Here is a 19,117-nt window from a genome sequence, read left to right as displayed (position 1 = left end):
GCATTCATATTTCACATGTGTATTCCTTGTGACAAGACCTTTCTTTGGGTACCACCATATTTTAACCTTTTGACCTTGGAGCTTGACCCAGTTTTGTAAAATTTTACCGAACTTTAACCTTGGCCATAACTTTTGAACAATTGGTGCTCGGGCTTTCATACTTCACATGTTTAATCCTTGTGACAAAACCTTCACATGTTTAATCCTTGTGACAAGACCTTCCTTTGGATACCAACAACTTTGACCCTTTGACCTTGGAGTCTGACCTACTTTTGACAAATTTTAACATTGGCAATAACTTTTGAACCGCTGGTGCCAAGGCTTTTATACATCACATATGTAATCCTTGTGACAAGACCTTCCTTTGGATACCAACAATTTTGACCTTGACCTTGGAGTTTGACCTACTTTTGAAAATCTTTAACCTTGGACACAACTTTTGAAAAATTGGTGCTAGGGCTTTCATATTTAACATGATTTTTCCTTGTGACAAGACCTTCCTTTGGATACCAACAATTGTAATCCATTTACCTTGATCTTGGAGTTTGACCTACTTTTGAAAAAAACTTTAACATTGGTCATAACTTTTGATCGATTGGTGCTTCAGCTTTCATATTTCTTGTGAGAAGGCCTTTCCTTAGGCACCATTAATTTTTACCTTCTGACCTTGACCTTGATGTTTTACTTACCTTTGAAAAACTTTAACCTTTTCCATATCTATTCAATGGTTGCTGCTAGGGCTTTCATATTTCACATGTATATTCCTCGAGACAAGACCTTACTTTCGGTACCAACATATTTGATTTGCATTTGAGAAAGTTTAATCTTTGCTATAAGTTGCCATACGGGGGCCTCGGTGTTTCATAAACACATCTTGTTTTTATTTGCAACCACTAATGCTGATTTAACAGTCGCAAACATCCATTCTAACGGCTCCGCTGACGCGTGACTGGTAAAACTCAGTTTGCGACCATTAGATCAGCATTAATGGTCGAGAGAAGATAGTTATTCCCTAATTCAAGCAGTTGTAATGGTACATGTAGTTCTTGAAGTTTCCTACAAGATGAGTACACTGTTTACAGAAACCCAGCATTAAATTATTGCTATTGTGATAATGAATCACGTTCATACACCACACTGCAAAGTACAAAGAGGGATAATTATATGATTAGTATTAACTTCTTAACAGACCAGTAACTCACTCAAATTACCCAATTATTTTAACATAAATACTGCATTTATATACAATTCAAGTAAATGTTTCTCTAATGGGGTTATGGGCAACAACATACTTAAGTTTGAATCATTTGACCCAAGCACAATTTCAGTATCTCAATCAGTGACCTACTTTAGAGTCCCTTTTTCCTGTGTGACCCAGAGTCAAGACCATAGCATACTTCTGGATCATGGGGAAACAAACAAGATAAATCCATTCCTATAGACTGGACACAATTTGACCAACAGCAAGTCAGTCATATAACCAAGAGAAAACAAAATATCATCCCCTTTTTGTTGGGGGAAGCCATAAATATGACCTGAATAAATAAAAAAAGAATGCATAGTATTGGTTTTCTGTAATTAATGGCAAATCTCATGTATAACTTAAATATTTAACTCAAGTTTCCCTCATACCTCCTGTAAAAGGGTTAGGGATCCTGAAAAGTACCTGCAGGTTACAACTGTTAATTAAAAATACCGACAAAAATTCCAGGTTACAGAATGGAATGGATTTCAACAGTTGTTGTTCTGTGAATTCAACAAAATACTTCAGTTACAAGTTGTACCAGTCAAGGTCATTTCTGGAAAATAAGCTCAAATGAAGTAAGGCACACTTTGCATACAGTAGTGCACAGCTATTTTAGCTTAATAAACTTACAGACTTCAAAATTAAAATGTAAAAACCAAGTCAGTGTATCAAATAATATATATTTTGTAACAAAATTTCATATACATATGTAATCATATCACAATTATTTTTCAAATAAATTTGAAGATCTACAAGAAATAATAATACATACATGTATGTGCATCAATTGAAATACTAGTAAGTACTGCATAGAAAAATTGGGTTTGGTTTGTCTATTTTAAAATATTTGTAACCTGGTGTTAAAATCAAATGGTTTTTATAAAGATTCTAAAATAAAAAAAAGAAGACATAATGAGTGTAATTGACATGAAATAACACTGTTAAATCATCTGGCATACATAGAATTATAAGTGTGCTTAAAATACACATTTAATACTGGTTAGATTTTGGATTTATGTGTACATTGTCGGATTATAACATTTAAAATGCAAATGAGCAGTGAAAATGAAGAAAAAATATCCAATTGAAAACATGATTAAGCTGCATAACTTTATCTTATGGGCACAATTTAATTAAATCACAAAGCTAGTAACATATCTGAACACTTACTATTGAAAACCCTCAGATGAGTGCACCAATTCAACATTGCACTAAAAAATTGCCCGCAATTGTACATCTTTCAAAATAGTACATATACATGTAATTATGATCAAAATATGCATCATTACCAAAAATGAAAACCCATTTTTATGTACACTACAAAACATTTTAAAGTCATATAACTTTTATTCTAAACAAAGCCTACACTGTTCAACCAAGAATTGTGCATTCAAAAAAATTCAATCCCTAGATGTTGCTATATGATCTTATTTATAATGAATTCACATTTAATAAGAGGTGTACTTAACATATCAAACATGACCTTGATCCATATAAACAAACAGGTACCTCAAAAAAAAATACTACAGATACTATAAAAACTGGACAAAGGAGGCAAGATAAATAAAAGAGAGACAAATCTTTTTTTTTTTAACTTTCTAATGTCCTACATCATATCAAATCACAGTTTGTGGTAATCAAAGAATACAAATCTACTACAGCAATGATTGATTATATTTTTGTATTTACTTGCTGAAATCAGTAGTACAAGTTCATATGAAATAATCAAGAAAATATAGAAAGTATATTTGCAAAACATCATTTCAATAAAAAATTAATATACATTGTGAACATATACAGGTAATATACCTGCAAAGAACTGCACAATTTCTGCTTGTACAACAAGTAATGAATACATGTATAATATAGCTTTGTTTGAATCACTTGTCATCAAATGACAAATAAATATGCCTGATAATATTTTTATGGAATGCAATGGGCACATATATAAACTTAACTAAATGCTCATCATTCAAATACATAGAAATGTTCCACAAACCTAATTCAACATGAAATAATAAGGACTATTGCAGCAGATGTTTGAAATAAATAAAAATATAAAAGCTTATTAATGCAGCTAACATTCTGGCACTATTACTTAACATTAATATGGCAGCTGGTCCTTAAAGGGCCAAGTGATATATAATATTCAGCACTAACAACATATAATGCCTCTACATATGAAAAAATCAAAATGATTTCCTTTTAAATAATACAAATTCACATCTAAATAATTCATCAATCATGCCAAGTTGCATCTAAATAAATACCCAATCATACAATTTGTAGAGAAACAGGGGCACGCTGGACAGACCTTTACACTGAATAAATCCACAAGTTTCTACCGTTAACTGTCAATCTTCAACAATGACATGTTCATTAAATTCTCTTCACTACAGATGATATTTGGTGTGATTTTTCATAACATTTTGTGCCTAATCTTCAGGTGGTCAAGTCCAGCAAGCACCATTTTACATTTCCTGATACGTAACTTTATTGAAGATGCTGGGATTTTATCCCCATCTCCAGTGACGGTTGAAAATGTCCATGACAGAATCATAAATCATAAAGGTAATAGCTACATCTAAACAAACACGACTTAACCTTGGAATAGTGCCTTTGTAGAACCTAAAAAACATAAAATGCACTCAATAATACGAAATCAAATGAAAACTGCAATTTTTTAATACTGATTAATCTCATCTTTCCTGTGCACATTACCAAAATTGGCATAAAGATACAAAAAATAAGAAAATTATATGCACTCACGCTCTTGGTCCTTCATGCTTGAATATCTTAACTGCACAGTCAATTGTTCCCTTGTACTTGTGTGCTTCAAGACCCTGAAATAAGTACGGGAATACAATATACAAAGGGCAAAAACCAAAATTCTTATTGTATGCATTAAGTGTATTAAGGTAAATACATTTAAAGTATAAATTTTAATATCACTTATCACAGTATTTAAATGCAATAATATTGTGAAAAACAAAAGGCCCACAGACCACAGCAATCACCTGAGTGATGCCATTACATTAATAATATACCATTATAATTAATGGTTACTGACCAAATATCAGGAAATATTCTCTTTGTGCAGAAAAGGAGATCAAGCTTGCAAGATTCACATCTGTACAAAGACCAAGGGTGGGCACATTTCCCAATATTCAGTCAATAACTTTTTTATTACATATTTTAACTCCCTACATTTTTTTTCCCCAACCTGTCTAGATTTGCGGTAATAAACATTCTTACAACATTTATTACTGCCAATACAATGGGTATTTATGATGTCACATGTACATGTATGTCATTAAGAAAATACGAAGTCTCCGAGATTTACAGTGAGGGCATATTTAGAGATTGATCACTGTTCATTATCTTCACTTATTTCATGGCTCTGTAAAAGTCCAGGTTCTCTCTATATGATCTACTGAGAAATATATCAAAATATGTGTAGAGGTTTAGGCTATAGGGACTGTGGATGTCGACCTCAGTAGCTCATTAGTAACCTGACTAGTGATACAGGGGTCACAGGTTCGAATCCTAATCCAGCCATACATTTTCCAGTACATGTACTACATATGTGATAAATCTGAATACAGTATACTTTTTATAAATGTTATATTTATCATACCTGTAGTCTCGTTTTAATGACATCTATTGGTGTGTTACCAAATACAGAACAGGCACCTGCCAGCGCTCCAAAAGCCCCAACCACATAAACAGGGACGGGTTTTGTTGGATCTCCCTCTCTGTACCAATGCTTTAAGGATTCCATCACAAAAAACCTAATAGCCTGATTAGATCCTTGTTTTAATATAGTGGGAACTACACCTTGATATATACCTCTTATACCTGAAGGAAATATTTTGCACTTTGAACAACATATCAAGTCCTAGCTAATCCATCTAAAAATAATTTTCCGTAGATATACTAATCAAGAGTGATTTTTTCAAGAGTATTTAAATAAGAGTCGATATTCGAACTAAAATTTTCAAAATTTTTTTAACTATGGCTGAAATTTGTCATCTAAGCAAATAAGACTGATGTGTCAACTGAAATTTATCTTTTAATTCACCTTGTTCTTTTACGATCTGGCTTACTCCGTGGAAGAATCCCCTGTAATGAGGGTTAGCTGAAGTCTGATCGTTAATGAATTTTACTTTTAATGTCTCCATGGGTGTTACTGCTAATATAGCTTCTGATACACCCGCACCTGTTAAAAAGAAACATTACATAGGCTTAGGTAAAAGTCAAACATATAAAAAAAATTATAAATAGTTCATGCTGGTCATTTGAAACAAATACCGATACTCTTGATAATATTGAATTTATTCATTAATTTCTTCACAATAGTTAATGTTCTTACCTAATCCACACAGTACTCGTTTGTGAGGACTTAGATTACCATTTTCATCTACATTAAATCTTTTTAATTCTTCAAATGCCCCAAACCTGGAATTGAAAATTATATAGCATACAAGACATCATATAAAGAATAAAATCTACACTATCATGGTAAAAAAAAAAAGGGGGGGGAAATTTCACACTGGATAATTTTAAAATTTATTTCTCTTTTTCAAACCAATAAAATGTATTAATTTTAAGGTTACATTAAATCAAGTTAAATTTCTTGAAAAAATGTATGTATGTACAAGCATTAATCTCAGAAGTTATTAATCTGTGTATATTTTGGCAGGACCATCAGCTTAGAAGCTAACCAGCATTCAAATCAATACGAGCGAATCAAAAAATCCAGTTTTATAAAAGTCTCGGAGTCTAGTAATTTTCTGTGATTGACGATACCTAATCAAGCCCATTCACCATAAAAGGTCCCAATCTTCAAGTTTTACATCTTCTTGGCCAATTTTATTGATCACACAAACTCCCCTTACCAAGTAAGCATTCAAGCCCAAATACTAAATAGATTTTTCTTGTACCAAAAATCATTACAAACCTCCTAATTGCACAAATTTCCCTCAGAATGAAGATAAACCACACAAAATTGAATACAATGTTGAAATATCTTCTTTTTTTGGTTTGCTTTTCAGTTGTTTACTGTTTTATGTAAACAAATGCCTGAATTTCTCTAGATATATATATCTGAATTCTTGACATGTCGCATTCACCAGACAGATACTAACCTGACTGCAGACTTAGGAATAGACCCGTATAGAAGTACACTTAATCCCCTATAAAGGCCCCTAACTCCATAGTCTCGCACTGTCACTGAAACACAATTTACGGGGCCTGTATATCGTTTCTGTACCCCCGATCGTTCATCTAATTGTAGCTGTGTTTTCACGTATTCTGTGGGAAATGTTATACATATTTCTAATCCTCCTGTGATCCCTCCTGGAAAAAACAAAGATCAACATGAAAGCAATGTAAATTTTGTAACTTGTGATCTGATTAAGGAGGAACAATGCAGTGGCACTATTGCCATAATCATTTTGCAAGCAATATATTTTTAATATCTAATTGTAGCATCATTATGATGTTCTTTAAGAATTGATATTCAGATTAATTATGTATAAGATCTCTAATCAAGACAAGAACCCAGAGATGTTCAATTTAATGTTTACTAACATGCATAAATGTGATGTTTTCAACACACATGTAAAAACATGTATCTAATACTTGATATTGTGATTACTTAACATAAAGGAACTCTTTTGCGTTGGAGGTAGGAAATATCGATTAGCTGGGGGGGGGGGAGGGGCAATGTGCTATTGAACACACTACGAGATCAATCACTGCAGATTTTTAAAGGACATATAAGAAATCCTGGCTTTGAACCCCTAAAATTTAGACAAGCTAACTTTTGGTCTCAGTCACACTTTTACAGAAGGAATTAATAGTGGAAAAATGACACTGAGATCAAAAGTGAGCTCATCTAAGTTTTATGGCTCCGGAGCCTGGTGAAATATCTTGCTAAATGTTTGGTGCACCACGCTGATGAAATTTATGAGATTCTAGTTCTCTTGTGTTACATTTTTGTAGATATTTTAAGCTAAGCCGACTCTTCTAATAATAAATTCAACTGTTTCTTTCTAAATGTTACTTTTGGAAGTCTAAACATTCCGAATAAGATGACTTGCTTTCTGAAGTGAAACCATTGGCAATACATTGTACTTTCGGCATACTTATTGTTAACAATAGGTTATGCCCCAAAAATGACGCAAGATATAGAGCTTTCTTGACTTTATCTCAAAAGAGCGACAGTAAGTTATATAACTCAAGGTAATCACAATACTAAGTATTTAAACTAGGCCATGTACCATTAAAGTAATGAAATGAACACCCCAGAGTAATACAAAGATATTTTGAGAATTAAACTACAGCACCATGAAATAACAGTTAATATTTTAAGTAATTTAAACGATTAATTTAAAAAAAAAAATACTGCTTAGATTGCACAGAAAAATCAATAAACAAAAGGTTTATTTTCATATTATTTCCCAAAGGGATTAGTCAGCAGGCATGTGAATGCCTATGAAAGCCCTCTCCCTTAATTCAAAAATCAAGGGAAAATTGCATGAAATCCACACACAAAAAAATGGATGTACAGTTAAAATGACTGTGCTGTTCCTAAATAATACATCTCTCTCTCTCTCTCTCTCTATATATATATATTTAAACATTATCATTGGAAAACAAGCCTAACATAGTCATATACAAATCCACAACAGAGGTGCTTAACAGTTACCTTCAATAGTTACTTGAAACTTTAAAGTCAATTTAATAAAATATGATTCAATTCAAACTTAAGACCAGAATGAACTTAAACTGTCTTCAACATGCAACTGTAAAATTCTTGCATATGTAAACTACCATATAAGGTACCCCCCAAAAAGGCTAAATACATCTGTTTTCTAGATGGAACATAAATATATAATCCGTATCATAATATTTAGTAAAACTTAAACAAACACAAAATATTTTGATAGAAATCACTGGCATATTGTATCAAGTATTCCACTGTAGTATGATAAACATTCCTTTAGAAAAAAAACATTTCTATCAATTTTTTTCCCCTTTCTTAAACTGCCATTAGAAATTCATTACTAGAATATTGTAACACCTCTACATTGTAACTAATAAATCATTGCTCTAAACATTGGTTTAAAAAATTCATTCTTTTTTTAAACAGTTAAATCTGACAGCCTTGCTTCTCAGTTTGTGCTGTTTCTAATTGATTAAGCAATCTTTTCTTCTCTAACAAATATGGATTATCTTGCCAGGCTCCTTGTCAAAAAATCAATTTGCAAACTCCATTTGTCTGAATTTGATGCATTGACATGAAAAATACAAGACATTTACTGGGTATAATATCTCTATGTCTTTAGAGTTTAAAGATTTGTTTTACTGCAGTGATTACAATGTAAAGCTAATTATACTGTGGCCAGAAACTGTGTTTTTATAATAACATAAAATTGCAAAATTAACAAAATTTAGATTTTTGCTACTGCAAAATTCCTCTATATTAAAATATATCTTTTTCTGTAAGACAAAAACATTTTTACAAATCTAATTAATTTCATGCACCCTCTCTTTTGAAAATGTAAATATGTTGTATAATATGATAAAGTATGTGACATATTATAGGTCCAATGGGCCAGGTACATGTATAATGTAGATCATTATTTATTGTAATTACTATATACACATGTCACTATAATATAATGTTTACTTGTAAATGTTCTTAGAAAGGGTTTCCTTAAGTGTATCTTTATGTTTTTATGAGGATGTACTATGATGTACATATGAAGTGGCAGTACATTTTATTACCTGAATTATAATATAAACCTGTAACAGGGTTTTCCCTAAGAATTGAAATAGAAGGGGACATTTAAGAGGTAGAAGGGGATCTGGGGTTCCTCCCCTAATGTGGAGTTTAGGAGGCATACCAAAATAACTGGGGGATCACATCATTATAGAAGGGGAAATTCCCCGGCCCCCGGGTCTTAGGGACAACCCTGTGTAATATTTAGCATTGTACTTGATCAAAGACAAAATTTGGGTATAGACAAAAATGATTTTGTTTTGTGACAGGTTTTCATCTATAAAATTATTAAAGTGAGAATATCCACAGCTGCTGAATTTTCATCCTTCATAAATCAAACAAACGTAGTACTTAGTCAGATCGTGTGAATTCTCATTATTCAGATCAATGACTGATCTAAACACTCACTTAAGAGCAGGAATTATCTTTCATAACAAAATGAATCAGTTTACTACATGTCTTAATTATGTATAACAATTTATTTAAATTATGCATGACCTGCGATGAGTTTTCTCTGCTTAAAGTGGTCTGGGTAAATGCCATATATCTGGTAAAGATTTAACTATGCTAAATGATGAAAACTTTCTTAAGATATTAGTGCCAGGATCAATACCACAATGTATTCCTATCTAGTTTCATTGTCACACAATCAATAGCTTCACAAAAGACATGTCACCTTTTCCCCTAAAGAGACTGTAGTATGGTTAAACAAATGTATGTCCTAGCTGGTTTAAACTTTATTCTGTAAATAAAAAAGGATTAAAATTGTAAATTAGAAATGATTCTGTACTTCAAACTGACATACAGGTCTGTGACAACTAAATTCCTTATTTATATTAAAGAAGAATGTACATTAAAAAGTACTTATTAGAAGTTGACAATACTACCGGCATCTATAACTTATCAACTTTGTACAAGTGTTTACAAAATTAGCTTTTGCACTTGTTACTCCTGGTAGTCAGTACTATAATACGCACTTGCGATGAATTTTAAATAGGGATGTCAACGAATAGTCGACTAGTCGACCATCAGTCGAATGGACCGACATTCGAATAACGAAACGACATTCGAATAAATAAATTTCAATAAAAGGGTGATAAAGAGATGGAATTCTCATCCTAAAATTGAGAAACCGGCCGTCTTTCCTCAGACACAGTCAATAATTAAGATAATTTTCCTCATTAAAAACTGCTTGCTTTATACGTACTAGCAAGTACAGTAATTAGAAATGCTTCACTTCCGAGAGTATTATTTGTCAATTAATGTGTTGTTTTTGTAATAAAATTAGCTCGTTATACTGCGCTTTCTTTGTACAATTATTAATGGACTTGATCTCATAACATGTACCCATTATAGCCATGACATGTTTGGACACTAAGATAATTATTATAAAATTGATATTCTTTTATATATTTTAAAGACATTTTGATAGTTGGTACAAAAAGTATATTCAAATATTTAACAACACAACATTATCACAGATTTACCGTGTGTGCCCCCCCCCCCCCCCTCTCCATTTTAATAAGCTTTAAAGAATATATCGTACTGTCATTTCTTATGCTTCCTAAAAAAACGACTTTACAGATCGATTTATGAACATGATTGATGGGGAAATCATACATTTTAGGTCCATGTGAACATTTGTGTGTAACTTTTGATGTTACTTTTTAATAGATTTAAGGAAAGGAGATTTTGGGTTAAATATGTCATGTACCAGTGAAGTTTGAAATAAAATTTTAGTTTCCGAAAAAGTTTCGAATATATTTGACTATCGTTCGAATAATGCAATCGAATATTCGACTACAGAAAATAAATATTTTGACATCCCTAATTTTAAATGATATTTGCTATATACAGTTAGTGAGGTGTGCATATACGTTCATAATTCATCAGACTCCATTGTGAAACATAACATTGGCACTATTTATTAAAGCTTGTAATTTTTACAAGTGCATGCAAATCCCAATAACTAAGTACAGGAACATTTAATATACACATGTAATAAAACTACATGTAAAATATCGTACAATCATTATATCCATGATTTGAAACATTCCAATATACATGCCTACTAATGTGTAGTTCAATGTACTGAATACTTTATACCTCTAGAACAATTCAAAGATAAGAAGTTATTTTCAGAGACACTTCAGACAGTTACCTAGCTGAATTGTCATAATAAGATTGTTGGAATTCATGTTCCTACTACAACTTCATTATGCACAATAACCTGGCAGATTTAAAATCTTTCTCCTTTCAAATTGTGTGAAAGAGAGTCAGAAGCATGAAGATATCTAGTTTCCTGACCATTGTCAGCATTATTTGGGGGTATTCTACTCAACCAGGAAGTCATTCTGTCAGTATACCCACAGTTCTCCTAAGGATGGGTATAGATATTTCAATCCATTCAGTTTAAAGTTTTAAAAATAAACAATTTTTCAGTGTAATGACAAACTTCCTAGAAACCTTCTTATTATAGACTTTTAGTTGTACAATTATACAGTGGTCTCATGCCAAATGCACATCAACTGTGGATTTCGAAGACTATGTCATGAATTTTTACCTGAAAAACAGTTAGAACACTACCTCACCCATTCACATCTATAAACACTCATATATTACACCAACACACAGGAACTATTGACAATGTACAAACAAGACATTTCCAAGTGGGTGTAGATCTACATTACCAAAAACTATTAAAAACCACTGATAGACAGAAGTTACTTTAAGTAATTAAACAATATATGTTTATTTTAATTGGATAATTTTATACATGTATATCCCATCTTCTTATTGCCCATTGTTTTGCTGTATTCATGACTATGCCAATTAATGTATGATGGTGTTGTCAACAAAATGAACTGAATTTAAGGGGATCAAGACACAGACATACATGTAGTTTTTCTTAATCAAGTTAAGTATGTATGCAAGTATGTATCATTAGAGACATGTTATGAAATTTTTTTAGGCATATTTATGAAGAAACAAACCATTTCTGAATCATTTTGCCAATTGCTTGTCTGCTATTTCCTCTTATATCTGGACACAACTATAAATTAAAAGTTGTTTCTGGCCTTTGTGGTCTATATAAATTAGATTAACATGAAGGATTTAACTAAGAGCAGAAATGTCGTTGAATGTCAGAGCATCTAAGAGCCTGTGATAAGTTTTAAGTAAGAGTGGTAGCCCTTCTATGAAGTATCCAAGACAGCATACTGAAAATACAGTACTCTAAATAGTGATCTCATCAACAATAAGCTGGGAGGTTCTTTAAGGTAGTTTGTGACAGTACATAAGTTATATGTTAGTTACATGTGAATATAAAAAAAATTTAAGGATAAATAACTAGAACAGAGTCTTCATAATTAAGCTACCAGTAAGTGGTTTAAGGGGGGGGGGGGGGGGGAGGGGGCATTCCCCCACCTACAATTCTTACAGTGTCATAGCATATTTTGCAGGCCATAGAAAGCACCACCATGTCCATGATTATACATTTACACATGATGATTCTGTTAGGAATACTTGCATAATTTTTATCTTGGTTCTTTGTTTTTGAATTCAGGGATATATTAATCATGTTTTTGGTAAAATAAACAAAAAAGGAAATTTATTACCTCAAGGGGAAAATATCAAGTATTGATGGTAGATTTTATCTTAATATTAGTTAACTTTTTGCATTAATAACTATCTTTTAATTATTACTAAAAATAATTGACAAAATAATCATACTTTTCTGATAAAAAAAAAGTTTAAGAAGAACATTATACATTTATTGACTGGGTTCGAGGGCAGCATGTTTTCGTCAGACCCAAGAACCAAACTGTTTGCCTGAGGCCATTAGGTCGAAGGCAAACAGTTTGGTTTGAGGGGTAGACAAAACGCATTTTATCCCAAGAACACAGTAATGTAAAGAAATGTTTTGTTCTACCTTTATATTTTTGGTGTTGACATATTGCATTTATCTTGTGCTGGCTTCCATGATGTAAATTTCCTTTACCTGCACTAAAACTTGACCAATTTCGTCACTGTCAAACACCAAAAAATGCAAATAAGATTTAGCTAATCCTGTTCTCAGTGTGATGTAAGCGGTCCAATATCTCATCGACAGATCCAATATCTCACTCTGCAGTCAAACATCAACTTTTTTATGACTGCTCAGTAAAACATTAGAAATGTTAGACTTTTTTTTAGTATAGATTTATATAGGAACCAATTTTTAAAGGTATAACAATTCATGATTTTTATTTTAAGTAAGAATATATACTGTATATTTTTTTTTAAATATTTCAAGTCTTTGAAAAATAATAACATTTTTATTAATTTGATGAAAATGTTTTATCAACTGTATTACCAAAAACATACACTATAAATCATAGATTTATCTATTTTTGCAATCGTCATGGCATTTTGACAAACATGAAAAAACGTGTAAATCTATATTTAGAATCAAAACATAAACACAACACATGCTCAGCTCCACAGTATGATGCAAGATGTCGCCACCAACTATCAGTCACTATTTTTACAAGGATTAATTTTAAATAGAGGTCCAAGGTCCATGAACAAACAGAAAATATATGTCAGGGGCTCCTTACTGGTCATTGAGATAAGATAATTATGAGGGTGTTTTCCAACGATACGACCTACTTCACACAGAGTTTTCGTAAACCCTTTGCCTTTTCCCACTTACCTGCAAGAATTGACTTTGTTGCTTTAGCTAAATTAAAGCTATTTGTAGGAGGTGCAGTGATATTTCCTGCTAATGTCCTCTTTTCCTGATTTTTCTGTCTTTGCTCGTTGTCCATTTTGTCCTTTAAATCTTTCTTTGCTCACCTAACGCAATAGTGTACGCGTGTATCCTCTCCCTAAGGTATCATCACGGGAAATGACATCACGCCACGAATCTCGAGAACCTAACCCAACTTTTTGCCCAATCAGCGCACGGCACAATGTTCTCGCACGACGCGACTGTCCTCGAGCAAACATAGTGCTACTGAAACCAATATTGGTACAGAGGCTCATGTGAAGATTTCCAGTTCTTCTTAAATAATATAAAATTTTATTATCATTCATATACTCAACTTCCTGCTTAAAATAAACTGGTCGTGCGTTGTGCATATAATTTATCCGAGTACTCGGCCATGCAGTAGACTTTGAACTATATTTATTTTGCATGAGTAAATAACATGATGAAAATTATGTTCCAAGGAGTATTGATGTAAATGTTTGGTTTGAACATATTTTATTGTACTTTATAATTACAAAGGGTTTGAGCACAATTTCTAAATACTCATTACGCCCTCTGTCTACATGTTTATAAATTTTCAATGAACAAAAGAGAAAAGACGTTCATTCTCTGCAGTATACTCAATGAATCTATCCCCCATAAGACGTTTATCTAAAATGTTAATATAAATTTATCTAATAGTAAAAAAATATTGATAAATTGTTTTCTAGCTTTCACATACATACTTTGGATATATTTAAAAAAAAAAATAATGATAATTATATGTATCCTCTAGCTACTTTACCACATGAGAATAGAGAACTCGTGAGGTCATTATTCAATACACAATTATGACGAAGTCTGATTTGAAGAACATCAAGTCGCCTGTTACCATAAGTTGTGTAAATAGCATATGATACCATCGCAAGATATTACAGACCACTTCGAATTTCATATTATAATAATGAGCATTTGTATATAAGGCGAGTTTAAAGGAAATTTGATTTCCCTGGAAATGTCTCTCTCTTTTTTTCTTTTTTTAATCCTTTCCTAGGATGCACACATAAATTTAAAGGATTTATCGCATGATCTTATAGAAATCGTAATTTTATGAAAAATATTAAATATTATCTACAACCTTATCTATTAAAAGATCGTTCCCAAGCTCTACAAAATAATGTCTTTCTGGCATGTTTTTTTTTTTAATTTTATTTTCAATGCAGATTTTTAATGATAAATAGAAAATATTATTTGGATAACGTTAAAAAAATGAAATGAAAATTATTGCACGCAATAATTTCAGTTCAGACTTCATTTTGAGAGTAATTGGTCTTGGCAGAGGGACGGTCATCCTAAATGTTAAGAAGTTGCCACACTACTTAATTCACATTAACTGAATATACATTTGTTTGTCATGCAAGCATTTTTCTTCATCCAAATATATAAGCCACATGAAATAAGTATAGCTATTTTATTAGCTCACCTGAGCCGAAGGCTCAAGTGAGCTTTTCTGATCAAAAGAGCTAAATCCACGAAGTGCCAAAATCGGCCCAGTCATCAAAATAAATGAAACTTTCTCACATAATACTCTAAGATTTGTATGTTGTAAAACAATTTATTTTTAAACAATATCTTTTCTGGTTTTCTTTTTACAGACGTTTAAACTTAGTATTGTTTTACTTATCAAAACTATCACGTCATTACGTTGACGTTACATACTTTAATGTTGTGACGTTGACATTTTGTATAAAAAAGTAACACATGTACGTTAATGGAATAAAATTCACCAAAATATGCTCTTCTTTAAAATTTTAGGAAAATTTAATAATGATTTTTTTAAGATGTTTTGAAAACTTTTGGGTTTATATTTAAATTGAAGCTATTTGTATTTTAACGAAATATTTATTTACAACATTTGTCTCGTAAAATCGTGGTTATATGTAACACGATTTAAATGAAAATAGGGGACAGATTAAGCTGAAAATTACAGCAAGTGTTAATCTATCATATTTAAGTTGAACTGAATTTTGTAGTAAAATATACACTTGTAGCCATGGATAAGGATTTTATCGTTCTTAAATGTGTTGTAGTATGGTCCTATGGCGTACAAACAAACAAAGAGGTTTTATAAAAGAATGCACAAGACTTAGTGCTCTTTAATAACGAATACATAAAATTAAAAAAAAAAAGTTGCATTAAAAATGAATATGTTTGAAGTGACCATCTATTATATTGTCATTCTGAAGATTTCGCTGCACTTTCGTAATTTAAAGCATTTCCCGGACATTTGAAATGAATTTGTATTAAAATACATGTACATGAAGTACACGAAAAATAATGACGTTTTAGGGCTTTCCACAAGGCATTATGTTTAGGAAAGAAGCCACTACAGACTTTGAACAAGTTAAAACTGATGCAAAGCATCAATCTAATTAAAATTAGATCTTTGATCCGCTCCAATAGATCGCTGTGTAGCGATCTAGTTGGAGCGGATCAAAGATCTAATTTTAATTAGATTGGCAAAGCATCAAATCGGCAGCAAAAAAAAGTGCATTTTAATTTTTTTACAAATAAGAGTTCAAAGAAAACACAAGATTTTCGAAGTATTTGAATTTCAAAACGGAACATGAAGTTTAAAAAAAAAAAAACGAAATGGCATGTATATCACTTTATTCAATTGAAATTACTTAATCAAAATAAAATTCACTAATTAATGATAAATATGTTATATCATCAAAGTGAAAAGTTAATCTTATATACGAGATCTCCAAATGACAAAGAGGATAACCTTTCCACGTGATAATAACTTGGATCATGCCGATGATTTCTGCAGACTATGCTGCACATCGCGATAACAGACAAAACAATAAATGTGAAGTGTAGAAAAAAAATATCTCAGCGTCAATTACAGCTACAGCATATATAAAACATTTTTTTAAAAGGAATTATTTTTATTTATGAATTTTGGCACTGTAATTCACATCCACAGAAATGAAAATGATTCACTTATATATCTCACACACTCCCCTATTGGGGAGTACTATTGTAACCCCTTTTAATAAAATCATAAAGTAATAATAATCTGGTGAATTGAAACATAATCTCAACAACTCAGACTTTTATATAGTTCAAAGCCAGTTTTAACATTTTACTCATAATTTTTATATATATTAAGAAATTATTCAGTCGAGCTGCTAATAACGTTTCGTGTCTCCATGTGCACTTTCTAACACAACCACAAATAGATAGGCGATAATGAGTATAGAAGACGATGAAATAATCATAATATCGTATACATATGGCGTATGAGATTTTTAATACTCGGACTTTTTCTGATCGGGACTTTTTGTAAACAAAAAACAAACAAACAAACAAAAAAAAAAAAACAAAAACAACAACAAAACAAAAACAACAACAACACGGAAACAGCTACCGGCAGTAGTGAATGACTATCATTACAATCCGTAGATTACTCATTTAATTCAAAGAAGTAAAACTACCGTCCGAAGCATTAATTGTCTATAATGAGTAGCACATTATTGCATTGTTCACAGGTATTACGTATTGTCTGAAAATTGGAGAGAGAAAAAATAACAATAATACATTCGGGACATACATGTATACATTTTTATCATACAGATTGAAAAAAATTCAAAACTGCGATTGCATGGATTTTTCCACACTATACATACAAGGATTAATATAATGTCATTGTATAATTAATTCATTTAATACCACTTTCTTGTTTAAATGACACTTGTCTAGTAATTGCCAAATTGGTCGAACTGTTCCACCTATTAAAGTTCATCCAAAATTGAGAATGAGTGAGGGTGGGAATCCCAAATTCTCCTTCCCCTTACCGCTGTCTTATTTCTGTAATAGCCCCCCCCCCCTTTATGAATAATTTACACTACCATGCTTGCTAAGCTTGGTTGCCATCTCTCCCTTAGTCCTGCTACATTTAAGAGGAGTAACTCAAAATAGAAAGGGGTAGCAAGTAGCCTCCCTTTGAATTTTTTTTTCATATGCTGGCTAGGTCACAGAATGCAGACGATGCTGAAATTTACTTAAAGAGTTGTCACTACCTTGATAGTAAGTTATTCGTTTGTACAATGTATTTGTTTTATAAAGACCTATCACAAAAATTACGAGTACACACGATCTTTAAAATCGTAGTCTAGATTTAAAATCAATCTATTTTGTTTATTTGATGTCAACTCGAATTTTCTAGGTTCTATATTTCGTAACATGTTATGGGGTCTCGGATCTGAAAATGTTTTCACTAATAAACATTAATCAATCGTTTGTCTTACAATGCCGACGGCAATTTCTGAAACGCCTGTTAGTATGCAATATAATCTAACGTTAACCATGTTTATGACGTTTGTGATGCCTGTCGATGCTCATCTTAGCTTCGCTAGCCAAGGGTTTCTGATCTGAGAGTCCCTTGGATAGCGAATATGGTCGCTGCACTATAACTTCTCGACATACATAATTTATGTTTTGTAAGGTAGAAAAACAATCATTATATGTACGTCCTGGAAGTTGCATCTGATGTAATCAACTTGTATCGTAGCTATTTCGACTCCGCCACTGATGTACACGTTTTTCGGGTGATCTCCCTTTGATTAGATCTACATAGTGACCATGGTGACGAGGAGTCGGTAGTTGCAAAAAAAAAACCAAAATACAAATAAATGGGCTAGGAATAATTATTTTAAACATTTCAGCATATTGATGAGTTTAATAGAGATCAGCTACGTGAAGAAAAAGTCTTGGGTCAGGACTGAGGCACGTAGTACACACAAGTACAAAAAGTCGACATTATAATTGCATCTGCATGCGGTCTCCTTTAACAAGAGTTTTTCGTACTTTTTTGCATCACAACACACAAAACTAGTATTAATTGTAACGGGGACCGTTACAGATGTTCCCCAAACTCTCCCCAACTTCCTTTTGGTGTCTTATTCCCTGTAAGCTTCATTAAATAAGGCAATCAAGTATATTGTTTTTTTTACGCATTACATGCGCGCGCACTGGCATGCATGTACAAAATGACCATGTCAACTTGTCTATACTTTCAATACATTTTTATATTCAAATTTCATCAAAAGATAAAAAAATTCGGCTATATTAAGTATATCTGTCATTTAACGCTTTGCAAGCGCGCGCACGTGCATGCATATCCAAGTTGACCGTGTAATCTTATCTATACTATTAGTATATATCTACATATTTTGAGTTCAAAGCATTTCATAAGTATAAAAGTTACAGCTATATCAAGTATATTGGTCATTTTAGCATTGCATGCGTGCGCACGTGCATACATGTGCATGTTGACAATGTCGTCTTG

The 19,117-nt window shown here is 32.0% G+C and overlaps 1 protein-coding gene across 1 annotated transcript; it reads right to left on the bottom strand.

Annotated features, from left to right (window-relative positions):
* Positions 1-1,988: 1,988 nt before the first annotated feature.
* On the bottom strand, positions 1,989-13,944 carry LOC133205908 (tricarboxylate transport protein, mitochondrial-like). Its single transcript, XM_061341800.1, has 7 exons — positions 13,729-13,944; positions 6,394-6,604; positions 5,619-5,704; positions 5,328-5,465; positions 4,884-5,104; positions 4,016-4,089; positions 1,989-3,874 (listed from the first exon to the last, which is right to left on the bottom strand). The coding sequence occupies exons 1-7, from the start codon at positions 13,841-13,843 to the stop codon at positions 3,760-3,762; spliced, it is 960 nt and encodes a 319-aa protein (XP_061197784.1). The 5' UTR covers positions 13,844-13,944; the 3' UTR covers positions 1,989-3,759.
* Between the last annotated feature and the right edge of the window lie 5,173 nt (positions 13,945-19,117).

This window comes from Saccostrea echinata, unplaced genomic scaffold (assembly GCF_033153115.1).
Source record: "Saccostrea echinata isolate AGI-Se365-2 ecotype Australia unplaced genomic scaffold, CSIRO_AGI_Sech_v1 ptg000054l, whole genome shotgun sequence".
Classification (NCBI taxonomy): domain Eukaryota; kingdom Metazoa; phylum Mollusca; class Bivalvia; order Ostreida; family Ostreidae; genus Saccostrea; species Saccostrea echinata.
The sequence above is the reverse complement of the archived record's forward strand: the minus strand, read 5'-3'. Positions and strand labels throughout refer to the sequence as shown.